The 19,884-nt window shown below is 40.7% G+C and overlaps 2 protein-coding genes across 2 annotated transcripts in view; one reads left to right on the top strand and one right to left on the bottom strand.

Moving 5' to 3' along the window:
* LOC125271359 (complement C3-like) overlaps positions 1–19,884 on the top strand; it is a 731,185-nt gene that overhangs the window by 274,812 nt on the left and 436,489 nt on the right. The gene's annotated exons all lie outside the window — the stretch shown is intronic.
* LOC125271352 (complement C3-like) overlaps positions 1–19,884 on the bottom strand; it is a 44,967-nt gene that overhangs the window by 24,030 nt on the left and 1,053 nt on the right. The window contains exons 5-16 of the mRNA XM_048195413.1: positions 19,726–19,814; positions 19,442–19,527; positions 19,254–19,341; positions 9,009–9,111; positions 8,550–8,670; positions 8,322–8,437; positions 8,062–8,208; positions 7,728–7,925; positions 7,396–7,587; positions 7,171–7,317; positions 6,969–7,098; positions 6,773–6,817 (exon numbers count right to left, since the gene is read on the bottom strand). Of these exons, the coding sequence (XP_048051370.1) occupies positions 6,773–6,817; positions 6,969–7,098; positions 7,171–7,317; positions 7,396–7,587; positions 7,728–7,925; positions 8,062–8,208; positions 8,322–8,437; positions 8,550–8,670; positions 9,009–9,111; positions 19,254–19,341; positions 19,442–19,527; positions 19,726–19,814 (1,462 nt within the window). The remainder of the gene's footprint in view (positions 1–6,772; positions 6,818–6,968; positions 7,099–7,170; positions 7,318–7,395; positions 7,588–7,727; positions 7,926–8,061; positions 8,209–8,321; positions 8,438–8,549; positions 8,671–9,008; positions 9,112–19,253; positions 19,342–19,441; positions 19,528–19,725; positions 19,815–19,884) is intronic.

Below are 19,884 nucleotides of genomic sequence, written 5' to 3'. Positions count from 1 at the left end.
TCGCCTTCAGTGAAGAAGGCGACCCGCGAGCGCAGAGAACCGAGGCTCATGCTCTCGCAGTGCGGGCATGAGGCTCCAGCGAGCGCGCCGTCGGCGTGGGACTTGCCCAGGCACGCGACACACTCGCTGTGTCCGTCATCATCGTGCAGAGGGGCTCTGCACGTGCCACAAGAGTGGCGCGGCATTTGCAGCAACGCCGCCGCCGTTATAACGGCGATTGGGGGGTTCTTTTTAGAGCGGCGAGGGCCGCGGAAGCTCTTTTAGAGCGGTAGAAACCGCTGAGGAAACGCTCTTTTAGAGCGGCAATAAGCCGCGGGAAGCTCTCAAGGGGCGCACCGGATGGCGGCAGGAGACACGCTGAGAAGGCGGCCGGAAGCGGGAGCGGGAGGCGGGCGTCTCGAGGACGGCGCTCGGGGCGGCAGTCAGCGAGGGCGCCGGCGCTGTCTCCGACCGGCGAGTTCAGCTGGGTCCGCTGCGGGGCCTCTTCAGACGGCGGCGGGAGCTTCTCGAAGGCGGCGAGCTTCCTCAGGCTTCAGGCGGAGATCAGCGAGGAGATGCGTTGTTGTCACTGAAGGAGAAAGGACTGAAATCCTATGGCGAAACGCCTGCTTATATAGCCCTTTACCCCGCCCATTTCGGCGGGAAAGTTCGCGCGCTCTCTCGCCATAGGTCGCGCAGCTATGCCGCGCCGTCATTGGTTCAACGACTTGTCTATGAGTGAACCAATGACGATGCAGTTACACTGCGTTATTGAAAAAGGCTTCAGTGACGGGGAAAAAGGGAGACTTTTCCCCATACGCAGTACGAGTGAAGTATCGAAAGGGAACATTTGTGACAGAACACAAAAGCATTGATTTATTAATTTTCTTCCACCATGTCCCTTTAGAGGCTCTGTAGACATCATAGCTGGATCATTACTAGCATATTCTGATGATCCTCAAGATTATGTTTACTTTATAGCTATAGAGTACCTCAGGGATGACGTGTTTTTGTAGGCCAACCCAGAAGTTAGAAGTGCATGGGTTTTTCCCATAGACTTTTGGAAAATCGCAAAAAATAAGCTCTGTGTTTAACAAAGGGTCATGACACAAGTTTTGTCTATCAAGATAATCTTTACAAGTGAACACAACATTTATAGATTTTGAAGCCTAAATAAAGTCGTCAGATATAAAAAGCTAACAGTAGGCTATAAACGGACTACAGCACACCATGGCCGCGGATCAACGTCATCACCACCAAGCTTCCTCAAACTTTATTTAGAAAACAACTTTATTTATAAACATGCTCGCTGATTATGATCTGTGCTGTGTATGAATACTTATACACTTTTTCATGAAAAATGCTGTCCAAATGTCCTGTTTGTCATGATGACGTCTAAAGTCCCCGTCAAAGGAAAAACCGCCATTTTTAAGACACAATAAAGGTTTTTAAAAAAAAAAAAATAAATAAATAAATAAATAAAAATAAAAAATCACAAGCGGGTTATAACTGCTCTGTTTTATGTCATGGATCAAAACGTGAAAATATTTAGAGGCTTTGTTAACCACAGACCTTATTTCAGGCAATTTAGCAAAATCCCATTAAAAAAAAACATTGATTTCGGGCGATGGAATCGTAAGTCTTACAATGCTAACTCGCTTCCGGGTTTTGCCTACAAAAACATGTCATCCCTGAGGTACTCTATTGTTACGTCCTTTTAGATGTTTTATTTTCTGTTTGTTTGACTAGGGGTACGTTTAAGAAGTAACACTTTTGAAAATTTGTGTGTGCGTGTACAAGAGTGGTAAGAAGGCCGAGAGACAAAGAAACTGTGTAAGGTGTTTTTATTGTGCACAGTGCTCAAGTGGAAGTGGAATCAATATTTACAGTATTTACAATATAAGAAACAAATAACAGTTAACAGAAAAACAGGAGGTGGGAAGGGGAGCTCGAGAGGTGCCAAATCAAAGAAATAAATAAAATAAAACACAGCTAACTATTTTTACCAAACTAAGCTGACAACCAAAAGAAAAATGTAGAAAGAAAAAGGTCTTCGGCGTAGAAATGCCCTATCTAACCTATTCTATCTAACCCAAAAAGGCAGCCAAAACATACAGCGGGTGGCACTCTCTCCTAAACTAGTGTGTCTAATACAGAAAACAAAAATGTCCTTCGTGTGCACAATGTATGTCGTGCGACTTACTTACCTGCCCACACCTTCCCAGCCTCACACAACGTGAAGACTGAAAAGACAGACTGACAGTAAAAACGCAACTATACACTGTACAAAACAAGCTCAACAAAGGACTCTTCAAACGGGTAATAGACATAAGTACAATATACAATATACAATATCAGGACAAAAACAAACGGCGCAAAAAAAAAAACAAAAAAAAAAACACAGGGTCCATTCAAGCCACAATGATAGATTAAAGGGGACCTATTATGCAAAATTCACTCTTGCCTGGTGTTTGGACATAAATGTGTGTTGGCAGTGTGTGTACACAACCACCCTATAGTGATAAAAATCCACCCACTCCTTTTTTTTAATCCCCATAAATCATAAGCAGTGTCTCTGAACAAGCCGTTTCCAGATCCCTGGCAGTGTGATGTCACAAAAGCCACAGGCCCCGCCCACAGTGCTGACTGACACTGATGTTTGAACATAGACCCGCTCTGAGCGCGTTGTTTACAGCGAGTCCGCCATTGCTGCACTGATGAGAATAACTCCCAAGCGTTTTAGGTGTTCTGTAGCTGGATGGATTAATCCACATAGCTCTCTCCATTTACTGCCTAAATCTGAGCTGCTGAAGTCGAGGTGGATTAACTTGGTATTCCAGGAAAATGCTACCTCAGTTCTGTCGAAATTCATCTGCGCAAATTATTTCACAATGGATTGATTAGTGAACGGATATCAATACAAAGGGACAATACAAAACAGAGACTGCTAAAATGTGCTACTCAAGAATATACAAGAAAAACTGTTCGCGATCCAGATTACAGTCTCCAGAGTGATACTATATGGCAGTAATGAAGGTGAGGGCACTTTATACCTGTAAATAAACACCGATGAACTATAATAAAGTTTATTAAGCACCACCCGAAAGGCATAATGTCTTTATATTAGTGGTGGGCATAGATAAATTTTTTTTTTTTTTAATCTAGATTAATCTCATTGTAATCTTGGAATTAATCTAGATTAATCTAGATTAAAATGGCTCATTTGAGTCATTCACGTTTATCGACCCACGGCCTTCCCGCGACGCTGACCCCTACGCCGCTGTTCTGCTCTCCAGAGCAAATACAAAGCGGTAGCTCTCTCGATGAACGCACGATCAACATCAGCCATCTTGCAAACAGACAACCGCCTAGCACTTGCCCCTCCCACAAGAAGCGGATTCGGACGCGCGTCAATTTCGCTTCAAACGCTTGTTTTTTACGCGCATCTATTTCGCTCTAGACGCGCGAATGCATTCAAAATGTTAAAGCGGCAAACTAGACGCGGTAGATGCAAATTTGACGCTGTATTGACGGCAGTGGTGAGGCTAATTGGCCGAGTCCGCTGAAGGCATTTTGCGGCTAGCTTGTGTTTCTCCGCTCTGGGTACCGCTTGTAACCAACAGCAGAAATCGCTGTGATCTAGCCATATCTCGTTGAAAGTACACTTTCCCATTTTCCACACGTAGCCAAACTTTAACAAACTCTGAGGAGATGCAGACGTATTTCGCGGGCAGGTATTGCATTTATCATGGGATTTGTAGTTTTATCACCGCGTACGTACCAACACCAATATCCCCCAGAAAGAACTACAACTCGCTACTTTTTTGCTACTTTGTAATAACTTTCAGCAGATAGCGTTTCTGGAAATGGGTAAAAAAAAAAATTTAGACCTGACTAAATGAAATTTAAGACCTCTGATGAAAATATGGCCGTTTTTAAGACATTTTAAGGCCTTAAATTTAAAGTTCAGAATTTTAGACTTTTTAAGACCCCGCGGGAACCCTGAATCCGCCATTTTGTCCGACAAAGCAGTCAGGATTAGCCTTGGTGGAGTTAAACTTGAAAAATTGTGTATATTGACATCTTTTGAAACAACATTGATTCTCATGTTCATTGATGTTTATTTGATACTATAAATGGACTAGTAGTAAGAGATGATCGGTTCACGAGCCTCTTGAGCTGAGGCGCTACAGCAATCTGTCACGACCATGGTCACGACACATTAAAGAGCCACAAAACCGTTTTATTTGTTTGAATTTCTTAAAAAAAACGACACAGTTTTAAAGCTGGGACTTTGTTTAATATCATAAGTAACCTGCTCTGTCTTGTCTGTCGACGTGTTATCAGTATCCTCTTTGCTCCATGATGCTAAAAAAAAAATATCTGTGGGGTATTTTGAGCTAAAAATTCACACACACACTCTGGGAACATCAGAGACTTATTTTACATCTTGTTAAATAGGGCATAATAGGTCACCTTAAACTCTGAGGTCTGAGGGTATCGCCGGCGATACCACCGTGGTTTTTTTCTTATCAGTGTGAAAGAGACTCAAAATACTCCGTCAATGTTGCACATACAATTAAGAGTTATACACCATTTTAATCTGTGGAATATCTTCTTTCATTTGTGTACACTGAGAGTAAAAACAAAATGTTGTGCTTTTTGTAAAATAAAGAAAACTAACATGATGCGTGATCTCTCGTCTCCCTCTGAACGAACTCCAATCTGATAGTTCTCAGAAAATGAACTGTAACTTAGTGAATACTAATCACAGAAAAATTACACTTATGTCTAAAAAAAACGTTAAGATGTCAGGTTTTAAAACATGTAAGTCAAATCGAAAACAAACCCTCTGTGTTTATGTAATCTGTATGAAAAGAGAGCCATGTCAGATGCCGGTGATTCAGCTCATTACCCACTAATGCGGCCACGCCCACGGAGCCAGCGCTATTCAGACGCAAATTCAGTCAATACATGCATACATCATCTCAATCGTGTATTTATTGTCTTCAAAAGTGTTTTGAATAGCCATATTTAGCGATCTCTTGCCTCTGTTAGTTCCTTGATTGTCACTTGATATGCCTCTTCTTTTACTGAGGCATTTGAGGACAAAAGGGGCAGAGCGCCTTCTGGCTCAAGTATGAATTAAAAACACAGCATCCAGCGCTCATAATGATGACAATAAATATAGAATAATAAATATTACTCCTCTGTATAGAAACTTGATATAAACATATGAGAATCCAATATTTCTCCAAATGTGTATGCTTTTAAGCATATTAAGAAATTATGGTCAATATAAGATTTTAAGAGTCAAAATGTGAAGCTTGAGTCTTAGATCTTTTTAATGATGTATAGTTTGTCAACTGCACATCAACATTTAGGCTCTATAATATAACAAATATAGTAGCCTAGGTCTGAAGCAAAAAACTCTAGTCTACAACCTCCAATACCCAGAATCCTTGTGAACACAGTTTTAATATATTTTTTTTGGCCTTGATCTGATTAAAGCTCTAGGAGGAGTTCGTTAAAGTACAACGTCAGGAAATGGCAAAAACTGCACAAATTTTGCAAAGAAAATTCAAAACATCTCACTTCCTGTTGGTTTTTCAGATTTCACTCCAAGAGACTTTTTTGTAGGTAATGGGCGGTTACGTGTTTGTCCTGAATTTCATACCTGTATGTGAAACATATGGTCAGGGGCACTTCGTTGAATTTTTGTAGGTGGCGCTATCGAGCCATTTTGCCACACCTAATTTTGAAACCCATATCAGACATAAATTGTCACCACTTCTGATGCATCTGGAAAGTTTCATTAGTTTTCGAGCACGTTTAGGCCCTCAAAAATGTGATTCCCCTTTCATGGCGAAACATCAGACTTTGTCAGGCCGCCACGGACACGCCCTTCAACGAAAACTCAAGATCTTTCTAATTTAACATCGCAAAGGCCTCAAGATTAGACTGACCATATATGATGTGCTTCTGGTTAAATCTCTATGAGGACTTAATCACAGTGTAAAACATGTCATTTCCTGTTACCCACAGGTGGTGCTATGACTGTAACTGAATATTGTTATGAAGATGTCTTCAGGTCAGGACTCTAATAAAACATGTGAAGTTTGGGGCAGATCAGACATTGTATACCTGAGTTACAACAACTTCCTGTTTCATGGCAAAACATCAGACTTTGCCAGGCCGCCACGGACACGCCCTTCAAAGAAAACTCTAGATCTTCGCAATTTAACATCACAAAGACCTTTAGATTAGACTGACCAAATATGATGTTGATCTGATTAAAGCTCTAGGAGGAGTTTGTTAATGTACAATATCTGGAAATGGCAAAAACTGCCAACATTTTGCAGAGAAAATTCAAAATATCTCACTTCCTGTTGGGTTTACAGATTTTCACAGATAGGCTTTTTTGTAAGTATTGGGCTGTTACATGCGTCTACTGAATTTCATATCTGTATGTGAAATTAAACGTAGCTTAATTGAAATTTTGTAGGTGGCGCTATCGAGCCATTTTGCCACACCTAATTCTGAAACCCATTTCATACGAAAATTTTCACCACCTCTGATGCGTGCGCAAAGTTTCATGAGATTTCAAGCATGTTTAGGCCCTCAAAAATGCGATTCATTTCGGAGAAGAATTGGCCAAGCTATTACTATAGGGTCCTCACACTATAGGGCACACCATTGGTGCTCGAGCCTAAATAAACAACATATCTTAAAGCAGAGCTCTAAAAACATGTTTAATCTTTAAAAGGGTTGAATCATAAGTGCAGTTTCTCACCCAGTGATCTCCGTCTTCTTTTTGAAAGGGAGGGACACTCCGGCGCTAGAGGAAAGTTCATTAGAAACAAATCAGCATATGACACTCTAATGTGTGAGGGGGAAATTCACTACAATTTCACTTGGTGCAGTGCTATTCCAGCACCGATCATACCAAATTAAAACTGAAAAAAAAAATTACAAATCTAGATACATACTTGTTCTGGTGTTTGTTCCTCCTGCAGTGCTGGACTCAAACATCAGACCTGCATCACTGAAAACCCCCATACTGTCCCTTCCACCTCCTGCCGTACAACCGGTGTCATGTTGCTCTATGACGTCCCAGATCTAGAGGAGCAAAAAGACACCAATTATGTATGTTTTATGTCAAACATCTGACATCTGAAGAAGGTCCTTCACCTTCATCTGAGTGAGTCTGTTCTTGTTAAGGACATTCACAGCCTTGTCCACCGCCACGAGCCCAACTCGAGCTCCTGGATCCCCAGTTATCTGCAGCTTGACCTCATCTCCCGGGCCATAGTCGCTTTTCTTCACCTGAAGCTTGAGCTGTCATTAAAATGAGAGATGATGTGTCAGTAAAACAGATCCAGATCCATCAGCCATTTCTTGTGATGGTTGACCTACCGTTCCCATGCACGTGTCCTTCACGTCGACCCAGACTGAATCAGACACCACCTCAGATGAGCCCACATGGTAATAAGCCACGAAGCGGAAGGACGGCATCATGTCTTTGGTTACAGGTAGAGACAGAGCCACTAGAGATTGTCCTCTGCTCTTAAACCTGTCTGCTTGAACGATCTGACCTTTACTCAAGATCTGAAAATGAGGCAGACGAGTTAACAGTATTTATGATATTGATACAGTTTCAAACACAAGCTGTGGTAGTACTCAACTATTGACAAAATAAATTCATATATTTGTGGTGCAGCTGAATAATAAATAACCATAATCTTTACCATGTAGGTGAAATCTTGAGCTCCTGGACTTTGTCCAGTGTTCAGATTGACTGTCATTTGATCACCGATCTGAAGCTCTTCTGCATCAATGCCGATGTGCAGGTAGTTGTTGGAGCCGCCTTTGGGAACATAAGCCTGAGCCGTCATCTTCTTCACTGCCTGCTGTCCATCTCTTAATTGTGGATCTTTAGTCTTTGCCTGTAAAGAATAAACACAGTTTTCTAATGTTGTGTACAATATACTCCACTGCTTGTTCAACATCTGCTAACTGATCTACTTTCCAATAGTTCACCAGTGAAACTGACTGAACATTAGATGAGTTTGCAGGTCTTACAGTGATTTCCAGTGTAGAAGATCCTCCTGCAGTGTTGACAGTAAGCTTCACAATACCATTGGCTCTTGTTTGACTTCTGACCGCTCCAGGATTGACCTCCACTTCCACATTTTCAGCAGGGGTCTGGTCAGGATTTGTTACATACACCTGTTATAGAGACCCCCCCCCCCCCCCCAAAAAAAAAGAAAAAAGAAAAAAGAAACAAAATATATACATGTATAATTTAAACACACCCCTGCTTTCTATTCAATGCTTTATACCGAGACAGTGAAGGACATTCCAGGTTTGAAGAATTGTGGTGTTTTTTTTAAGTGGATGGTGTACGGTGACGTCACAATCTGAATGCCTCTCCTTTCTGCTTCCACCATTTCACTGCCTGAAACACACACAAACACACACACACACACACACACGATCAGCGTCTCATATATACTCAAATATATGCATGTAAATGTGTATACAGATGTACAGTATCTGTTGAGTCTTACCACTTTCTGTTAAAAGACTGACTGAAACATAGATTGATCGTCCGACCAGCTGGTTAATGTTTGGAAAGGTCTTAGTGATCATCTCCCTGGTCAGTTCTGCAGTACCTTCTCCTTTCATTATCTATTCATATATGAGAAAGACATTAACATCAGTCTACAACAGTGTTTCTCAACCCTGGTCCTGAAGGACCCCCAACACTGCAGGTTTTGTCTTTCTCCCTAATTAAACACACCTGATTCAACTCATCAGCTCATTAGAAGAAACTCCACTACCTGAAATGAGTGTCAGACAGAGGAGACTTTCAAAATGTGCAGTGTTGGGGGTCCTCCAGGACCAGGGTTGAGAAACACTGGTCTACAAGATGCAGTAAATATCTTTTTAATGTTTTATTTACGTCATCCTCTAGGTGAAGATAAATTAGATTGATTCCAACTTGTAAACTGTTTAATTTCTCTCACCTGAACTCTTTGAAGAGATGCAGGAATACTTGTTTTCTTCTCACCGTCCATCACACCAAACACCACAAATGCATTTCCTTCTACCTTCTGTCCAAACAGGTACCTATAAAAACACATACAAACTGAATGGTGACGACGACTGTCCCTTATCCACATCTGCTTTCATTACATAAAAAAGCATCTTGAACGTTTGTCTTTTTTGACAGTCATACAGGTTTTGAATGACATGAGGGTGTGTAATTTTCATTTTTTGGACTATTTTGAAGTATTAAGGAGCCTTTTTTTCTGTTCTGACAGAATTTACTTTTGCTGGTGTAATCCAGAGGTTTTCAAAGTCAAAGAGTGGCTAATTAAACATGCTACAAAAGTTATTAGTCAAGAGCAATGAGTGATTTTTCCCCCATTTTCTTTTGTTGTCAGATTTAAGGATTCACACAAAAATGAAAATGCTGTCATTAATTACTCACCCTCATGTTATTCCAAACCTGTAATACTTTTATTCTTCGGAACACAAACTTTTTTTATCTTCGGAAAACAAATTAAGATCATTTTGATGAAATTCTGTCCCTCCATAGACTGCCTTTGCAACAGAAATGCTGACGCTTCAAAAAGTTCATTCAAAGACTTGATCTCTTGAAATTATGTTTTATTAACGTAGTTCAGGAGGAACAAGTCAAATAAGCTACCCAATCATTACGTCATCTTAATGATTACGTCATCTCAACCACCTGTCAACAATCTGTAATTAACGTATCTACCCAATCGGCATGAGTTGAGGCCTGTATATAATCACAGACAAAACTCACCCAAGGATCCTCGACAGTTTCCAGCATTTGGTCCCGCCCTATGTTCCCAACATGTCCGAAGTCGCGTCCGGTGAAGAATCTTTCATCTAGTGATGGGACATTTGAACCGAGGCTTCGGAGCTTGTGTCGAGCATAAATGGGCGTGCCAGATGAAGCGTCGATTCGAGGCTTGTGTTGGGAATGTAGAAATCACGTGACCGATGACAAACGAGGCCTCGGTTTGTGTGGAATACGTCATCGGTTCGGTTTGAGTGTCGCTTCCGGATAAAGGGGGTTCGAAACACGCGCCACCTTGTGGGTGTTTCAGGAGTAGTAGAACCAGTAGTAGTAGTAGAGTGTCGGAGAGTCAGAGAGTTAGAGAGTTGTGTCATTGTCGTTATTGTATTACTAGAGCTATATTATTATATTATATTAGGTTATATTAGGTTAGTATATTGTTATTATTAATTATATTAGTTATATTATATTATTATTATATTACATAGATAAGATTGGTTGGAATGCTTTGGATTTTTGGACTTGGACTGGACTGCTTGTTGATTTGGATTGCCCTTTTGGATTTGTTTGCTTTTTTGTGACCTCTTAATGGAGCCAGCAAGAAAGAGGAAATCCTCCCCTGTCTGGGAGCATTTTGAAATGGTTGCTCACAATAAGGTATGTGTAATTGTTATATTTTACTGTCTTAATATAATTATAATCCTCACTATATGGCTGTATAATGTTTCATGTCTATTATTTCATGTTTCAAGGTGAAATGCTTGCTGTGCCTGAAGGAGCTGACATACAGCAATAACACCTCCTCCATGCTCAGGCATTATCGAGCACTGCATGAACATGCAGAAAGTAGTAACAATCCACACAGTACTCAAAGTAATACATAATATTTTTATTTTATTTATTTAAATAAGGTGTTAAGCTCCTACAATACACCAGCTTTGTATTTTATTATAGATTCCAAAAAAGAAATGGTGAATGAGGCCCTGGTGAACATGGTCGTCAAGGACTCCCAACCCTTTTCCATTGTGGAAGATGCTGGATTTAGGGAGCTCCTGCATGTGATGGATCCTACTTATGTTATCCCAACTCGAAAGGTATATGATTAATAAAGTGGTTTATAATTATTTAAGAAGTTAATTAAAAGTAACTGCTTTTCTTTTTATCCACAGGCTTTGAAGGTCATGGTGGAAAATAAATACAAGGAGGCTAAGGAGAAGGCTAGAGAGCAGTTGCAGAAAGTTGCGGCTGTAAGCCTTACGTCTGACATGTGGACATCCCTACACATGGATGCCTACTGTGATGGAATTTTTGAACTAATTAATAATGAACTAACATTTCTTTTCTTCTACAGGCCTAATAATAATAATCTGACTTAGAAATAGAGAAACAGTCACTAGGACTGAGTGTTGTGATTCAGAAACATTCTGCTGTGCTGGCTAGACAGCATCCTTCTGGGGATAAAAGATTGTCTTTGAGAGGTTGATTATTGAGTAATCTGAACTATTAACCCAGTGATATTTTTTGATGATCCAGTGATTCAGTTGTTCTAATCTAAATTTACTCCGGCAGTAAGCGGGACCGAGGAACTGAGATGTTTTTCTTAAATCTAAACCAATCATATTGAGACTGATGATAATGAGTAATAGATCATGCCATGCTGACTGTGAAGTGTACCTGAAATCCTATAAAACCTGTTGTATTCCTTTGTTCGGAGAGAGATTCTCTGGATTGATGAGAACTCTCCCGGCCGTGATTAAAGCATATTCTGAGGCATAGACTGGAGTCTGTTTGGTTTTTAGGCTGCAGCAAACCTAAGCACTAGAGATCTTTTTCTATACTATAGTGATAGTGTTTAGTGGTGAGGAGCACTAAAGAGCTTATTATCAGGTGATAGTGCCGGTGGGGAGCACTAAAGAGCTTAATATCAGGTGATAGGCCCCCAAAACAGGCCGAGACGTCGGCCGACTCGAACAGGTACTGAAGTACGCTCAGTAGAGTATAAATTTATTGGTTTTATGGTGTCAGGGACACCCAGGTTTATTGGTTGATGGTGTCAGGGACACCCAGGTTTATTTGTTTATGGTGTCAGGGACACCCAGGTTTAACTAAGTCAGGTGCGTAGGGAAAAATCTACCACACTACCTAGCAATAACCTGCCATTTTATAGATGAAAACGACAAGCTCTGCACTATTTCACTAGGTGTAGAGCATTTTCCTAAGAGCCATACCGCTGAGAACTTGGCTACTGGACACATCAAGCTCATGGAGGAGTGGGGCATAAAGGAGAAAGTGAAGTGCCTGGTAACTGATGCGGCAGCCAATATGATTGCATGTGTAAGATCATTAAATGTTAGGCATGCAATATGCATTGCACATGCACTAAATCTCATTGTGAGGAAGTCCTTTGATGACATCAGCAGCTTCAATGACATTAGATTGAAATGTAGGAAACTTGTGACATATTTCTGAACAAGCACAACAGCAAAAGAAAGACTGGCCCAAGTACAGGAGCAGATGGGGAGACCAGTACTGAAGCTGATAATTGAAGTGGACACTCGCTGGAACAGCACTTATAACATGCTGGAACGGCTCTATCAGCTGAGAGAGCCAGTGGGGGCAGCCCTTGCCTGTCTAAGGACTGACATCACCCCACCTACTGCCTTGGAGTATGAGGCTATCCAAGATGCCTTACATGTTCTTGCCCCTTTCCACCAGGCTACAGTAGAGCTTTCTGCTGAGAAAAGAGTGTCTGCCTCAAAAGTGATTCCTTTGATGAAGATGTTGAATCATATGGTAACGAGTAAGCTGGAAGGCCTCAAGTCCAATTTAACAAGGCAGCTGGGTGACAGCCTGGTCCGGAGGGTCAGAGAAAATGCTGTACATTTTGAATCATTAAGTGTGATGACCATACCCACATTATTGGATCCCAGATTCAAAAAACTGGGATTCTTAAGCCAAGGGAAACTACAAGAGGCAGTATCAAGATTAAAATCAGAATGTGCTACTGTAATCAGAAGTTCTAGTGCCCATTCTGCTTCCACCAATACATCCCCAACTAAGCTGCCAGTTTTGCTCTTTGTACCTCTATTATTAGGTGACCTTTGGCATCTGCTGGATAGCACGGTTGATCACAGTAGAAGGAGCTCAAGTGCAACAGCAGATGCTACTGTTGAAGTGGACCGATATTTATCGGAAGTGAATCTCTCAAGATCTGAGGATCCACTAGTATATTGGGCTCAACAGAAGCATCTATATCCTCACTTATACAAGCTGGCACTGTCATTCTTATGTTCCCCTGCATCCTCTGTTCCTTGCGAAAGGATCTTTTCCAAGGCTGGAGAGGTTTTGTCCAAGAAGAGGAATCGTCTAAACCCCAACACACTTCAAAAAATTCTGTTCCTCAATAAAAATCAATTATCTTTCTTTCACCCACCCCAAACTGCTCTGTTGCAGTTTGCTCCATATCTCCAGTCCCATAAGCACAACACTGCACTAAAACTGTTCGCTGCACCAAAAAACTGTAACAATTCTTACCTTTTCCCACCCCAAACTACTCTGTTGCAGTTTGCAGTATTACAGTCCCTCCATAATAATCACTGCACTCAACACAGCATCAGTTTTGTTATACATACTGTCACTATCCAAACAATTTATGAATAATTAATTATCTGTGTGTGTGTGTGTGTCTGAGCCAGTTGTCTCTGCACAAGTAAAGTCAGACAGAGAAAAATACATATTTTATTTTATACCCAGGCAATGCACAAATGTCTGTTCAGGTCATAGTCTCAGGATTAATTTTGCCTGCTATTTCTTTGCACAGTAGCTAGGTGTCACTACTGAGCAATGCTGAATGAAGCTTCGGGTAATGAACCTTTTGATGAACCAATGGGTTGTGAAGCCTCAGTGCTTCATGAGGCTTCATTTGCCCATCACTACTTTCATCCTCGAAGAATCTTTGCCACAATCCTCTGGCCTTAGGAATAATTTTTCTCCAATCTAACGGCATTATTTCGGGGGGGCGTCAGCCCAAACAAACGGATCCCTGCATGCCAAAATGCCGAGGCCTGGCACCATGTCCGAATCATCCGCAATCTCCTTCTGTGTATTTCCCTACTCCGGCAAATTCAATCATAGAGAAATGGACAATAAGGCAGCCGAGCACCAAGCTCGAGTCTCGGGCAATGCCGCCTCTTCCCGCGAAGGAACGGGCCTTCTTCCAGCGCCAGGCCACCGCAGCAGGCCTTCAGTAAGCCCGGGGCCGTGCCGCAGTGCAGAGCCAGTTCCCAGCCAGCTCACACTCTCCACCACATCGGCTCAACCCCGCAAAAAGCACAGTTTAAATCCTTCTCGTCTTCTTTCCTGAATTTTCACAGTCATTCTATCTGGATCAATGTTGATCGGGGGGATTGTTTCTGTGACTTGCCGTTCTAAATTACTGCGCCGCTTCCTTGTGGTTAAACACGCAAACAGTATAGCTCGTATATCACATTCAATTCACACGCAGAATCACTATGAAACTCGGAACATATTGTCATCGCTGTCCTGCGATTTATCAACAAATCGCTTGGAAACTTAAAGTAATAGTATGCATTTCTAACTTCAACCCACAGCTTCACTATTAGTAAAGAGACGCAGCACAGACTGGTAGGACAAATTCTTAAAGTCGTTCTTTTGCTAATGCATTCAAATAAATTTTACCGTTCCTATTCAGCTGTATGTTCATCTATATTTAGAACTAGCAGAAATCTGTAAGTAACGTAACGAACCATAGTCGAATAACCAGTGGATAAACTTATGTTGTATGTTCCTACGCAGTTTGATAAAGCATGGAATTTGATTTGAGTAATTTGAGTACCAGGTCTGGATAAGTATGGGAAAATAGAACTAAAAAAAAAAAAATAAATAAATAAATACATTTATAAATAAATTTAATTAAATAAAATCATACAAGCAGCGTGTTCATGGTAAATTTAGTGCTCCTTGAACACAATTGAATAAATCCAAGTTGCACATTATTCTGCATTATTCTCTCTTTTTACAAGCTAGTCTCTTTTGATCGTTACTAAATGAAGGTGCATGTGACTCAAACCAGCAACAGTTAAAAGACCAAACGATCATCTAAATCAGTCTGTAGCCTACTTTGCTGTTTGATCATTCAACATCAATCAATGACAGTACAAACTGTAAACGACAGTATGGTAACAAACAATCGTGCCAGAGATGAATATATGCAGGTTATAAAGCATTTTAGGCTTATTAATAAAAAATAATAATCGATTTCTCAGCCCTGCACAGTTTCGCTGAACTCGAACTGAATTTATGGGCTTTAACTTAAATACAGTTAATTTCTAAGCCTCACCACATAAGGAACCAATAGGATATTTTTATTTATTTCCATCTTCATAGATGGTCCAAAACTGTTCTAAACAGGAACTGCTATCTTTTGCTCAGCTATCTTCATGATGCACATAATCCCGCAGGCCGCTTTTTCATCTTGCATCTCCTCTCTCTTGCTTCTTCGATTCATGCACTAGAAGACAGACGTCAGGCCACAGCAGCAGCGGGCATAGGCTGGGCCCCAGATTCCCCACTCTCCTCCTCCCTCTGCTTAGCCACACACACCGCAGTTTCCCAGGTGCCATACCACATATAGCAATGCTCGCCCCTCTTGGCGAATGCCAAGCAGAGCTTGCAGAGCAAGCTCTGCTGTTTCAGCCATTTCATCCCACCGTCTCTTACCCTACCCATTGTCTGTGGCCTGTAGATGTTAGCGTGAGGATGCCTCCGCTAATAGCGCAGGCCCGGTCATCAGTCTCAAACTCTCTTTTTGTCTTTGGTCTACAGCTCAACCACGGACCTTAGCGTGAGGCTGCCTCCGCTAGCGGCACAGGCCCAGATGCCTTATTTTACTCCCCAGTTTCCCTCTTTTCTACACTTCTTGTTCCTCCCCAGGCTCCAGGGACTGACCCGAGCGTGAGGCTGCCTCCACTAGTGGTGCGTGCCCAGATGCCTTATTCTCTTCCCCAGCTTCCCTCTTTTCTATCCTCCTCATTTCTCCCTAGGTTCCAGGGGCCAGCCCGAGCATGAGGCTGCCTCCGCAAGCGGCCTTGGTCCCAGCCATTCCTCCAGCCTGCCTTTCCTGATTTTCTCTTCTCAACATTACTTTATTTATATCATGTAAACAGCATTAAGAACCTCAAAGCTCCCAGAAAACCACTTTTCCAGTCATTCGTTCCCTATAGGAGCTACAACCACAGCTGCTCAATAAGGCCTTTCCCAGCATCAGATTCAAACACCTGGTCATAAGAAGCATTCCTATAAAATGGGAATGATCTCATTGCCAGTGCAGCGATGTCGCCTCGGTTCCCGCAGGAGCTCAATTCTTCTGGCCCTTCTCTCCACTGCCACAGCAGTGAGGTCCTCTCGGCTCCTGCAGATCAGTTCTTCTGGCTAATTTCTCCACTGCCGCAGCAGTGATGTCGCCTCGGCTCCCACAGGGGCTCAGTTTCTCTGGCTTTTTCTCTCCACTGCCGCAGCAGTGATGTCGCCTCCGTTCCCGCAGGAGCCCAGCTCTGCCTAAAACTTGCCCTCATCCAATGTTGCAAGAAATCTCCCAGTCTTCAAACTAACCCTCTAAACAGATGATTCAAACCACCCAGTCAAATCAGTCAAACGTCAATCTGACACCATGAGTATTGAGCTCCCATAAGAACCTCAGAAACAGTATAAACTTTCTAAAGTTTATAAAAAATCCTTAGCTTTGAGCCCTGAATAAGGTTCATTCTCATGTGCACTAGCTCTAGACTCCTATATACCTTCTTAAAGGATTAGTTCACTTTCAAATAAACTTTTCCTGATAATTTACTCACTCCCATGTCATCCAAGATGTTCATGTCTTTCTTCAGTCAAAAAAAAATAACGTTTTTGATGAAAACATTCTAGGATTATTCTCCTTATGGTGGACTTCAATGGCCTCCATTCCTCTTTAAAATAAAAAAAGTATCAGCTGTATGCAAAGTGAACCACATTTGGTTTTTGACCACTGAAAATGTGTACAATTGACCAATTTACTCATGGATCCGCATTAAGATCTCCATGTCTCTGGGATTGGATCATCAAGGGACTTTAAAATGAAGATTCTAAAAGGAAAGTTTGTTAAGAACCAGAATCTAAAATTATATTAAGATTAATCTTTAATACTTCTTGAGTTACAGGCATGCAAACTCACAAGAAGTGCTTTTTGCCATTTTTTAACTGTCACTGTTGACATATAATGAAACAGAGATCACTATAGTCAACAGATTTTACTAATAGACCTACCAATCTCTGTGTAAAAATAAAATAATGCTGCTGCCATCTTTGTAAAGTCATTTTTACACCCCTGTAGATTTGCTCCAAATCTCAGATGAAAATGGTCATTTTAACCCCCTCTACAAAATCGTGGATTACTGAGTAAATATACATCTGTGACATCAATATCTATGTTTGTCTTTCAACAGAAAAAATATTAACAAAATCAAAAATTTAACACGGAATAACGTTACTGTTATTGTTTAATGCATAAATGGCTATTTTTAGCCAAGCTTAAGTGATGAAAATGTTTACCATTATCTTTAGTCAACTAATGCAGTTAGCTAATGTTACACAATACAACGTTACTGTAACGTGTTACTAATCGCATTTTTCAGCTGAATAGATGGCTAAACACCTAATGTAAACTGCTGCTTTCCTAACTATAGCCTACAGAATATTTAGAAATGAAATGCAAATAAAACTTTCTCCACTAAACGCATAGCAAAACGTTAAGTAGATAGCTGGTATATATTTAAACAATGACAGAGCCACAATGCTAGCTCAAATTGTGTTACATCATACCTAAACAGTTAACATAAAGAAATACACATAATTTAATAGTAAAAACAAAACATTATTCACAAAATGTTTGCTGCATTTCAAAGAGTTGCTAGTTGATATCCAGCCCTATCACTTCACTGCTGTAATCCAGGCGTCATGTCTTTTTTCAGATATCTAAACACTTTAATTTCCCAATGTAAGTTAGTTCTGAGCCTGAGGGAGCATCTAACCAGTGAGCAACATGGACCTCTTTTGATATTTGACATTTTTAATAGCAGAAATAAATTATCACAATCCAACTGTGCATCAAGTGCCTTCTGCCGATGTTTTGAATGCGCTCAACAACTAAACCGGAAGCGTCCAAGGAACAAAGATGTCACTTCCTTAAAGTTTGATAGTGTGTCGGCTTTAAAGGTCCCGTTTTTCGTGGTTTTTTGAAGCTTTGATTGTGTTTATAGTGTGCAATATAACATGTGTTCATGTTTCGCGTGTAAAAAAACACAGTATTTTTCACATAATTTACTTATCTGTATACCGCTGTTTCCACTGTCATAAAAATGGGCTGATGACTTCCTTGTTCTATGAAGTCCCTCCTTCAGAAATACGTAACGAGTTCTGATTGTGCCAGCGGTTCCTGTGTTGTGATTCGACAGCATCTTAGCGAACCTTGCCCGGAAAGGTCACGCCTCTTACCATAACGTGGAGATGCACGCGCTCAGTGTTATTGTAAACATGTCTTTAATTTTACCCTATCAATTTGAGCCGGAATCAGACCCGGTGATTGGACTGCGGGATGGAAATAACAGCGTTTCGACGACATGGCGACAAACACACTCTACAAACGCAACTCTTGTGTATTCCTGTGGGCGGAGGTTAGTCAAAAAACTGTTTTAGTGACATCATTAAAGAAGGAAGTAGAGGGATGTAGTCCAAACTGGCCGTTCGATGTAGGCGACTTCTGTTAAATAAAATATCTCGCTTGGCATTGAACTTTGAGCTTTAAAATTTTACAGATTTTATTTATACTCTAACAACAACATTACACACTAACTAAAGTTTGAAACATGGGATTACGAAGAACGGGACCTTTAATAGTGAGTGTAAGAGGAAAGTTTGAAATACGTCTCAAAAGGCCTCTCATACTTCATTACCAATGCACACACTTCTTGTTACCCAGGTGCTCTATTTATAATATGTCACAGCGCCACTCAGTGGACAACAAAAATGTTACAATACTATAAATTGCTCCTACAAAACCATTTAAATGTTAACCATAATTTATTAATGATTTGAAGTGTAACCACATATTTTGTAGAGCAAATCTATTGAGAAGGGACTGACAGAACTGAAACAATATTCAAACTACCAGTAAAATAGATAATAACAACAATTCAAAAAAATATACCTTTTGAGACTAGATAAATGTCTTTGTTACTTTGAAAGTTACTATTATATTATCTCAAACTCTCATGAAAAGTTTTGGTTGCTCACTGTACATTATTTTGTAGTTTACATACAAATCTGTTTTAAATCAGTGTGTTCACACATTAATTTCCAATTCAGTGAAGCAGAACATATGTTGTCTTACTTGGCTTCAATGTCGACTGTCAGACTCCGATCATCCACATAGAAGAACGACCTACTGGGTTTTAATTTCACTTCAAATGTTGAAGGCACTATAAACCAAACCAGAGAAAAGACACACAAATAAATAAATTCATTCTTTTAGTGTTTATCACATTTACACAACATACAGTTTGTTGACACACATCTCACCATATTCTTTGACCTCAAAGTCTGCGGTAAACGTCTTCTGAGGAGTGTTTGTGTACCACCGAGTGACCACCTTCCACATCCCAAGACTGAAACAAAAACATTTAAACAAATTATAAATAAGCACAATACAAACATTAAATCAATATTATAACACAGATCTATGAGTATTAGCTGTGTTGTGTGTAGATAAATTCAAGAGTTATTATCCTGAGGGTGACATCATGAGTCATTAAATCCAGTTCACTCAGGTTGAGCAGGTTCAGTCGTCACAGTGTTTCACACACCTGCCAATCTCAGGAATGGTGTATCTTCCAGACCTCATCCCTTTCCATGGATATATCATCTCTGATGAAACTGTGATGCCTTGTGGATTCTTAAGAAACACAGAAATCAGCATTAACACTGTGTTTGCTGAGATCAACAGTGCAATGATGCTCATTACT

The sequence above is a fragment of the Megalobrama amblycephala genome, linkage group LG7, assembly GCF_018812025.1.
Source record: "Megalobrama amblycephala isolate DHTTF-2021 linkage group LG7, ASM1881202v1, whole genome shotgun sequence".
NCBI classification, from domain to species: domain Eukaryota; kingdom Metazoa; phylum Chordata; class Actinopteri; order Cypriniformes; family Xenocyprididae; genus Megalobrama; species Megalobrama amblycephala.
The sequence above is the reverse complement of the archived record's forward strand: the minus strand, read 5'-3'. Positions and strand labels throughout refer to the sequence as shown.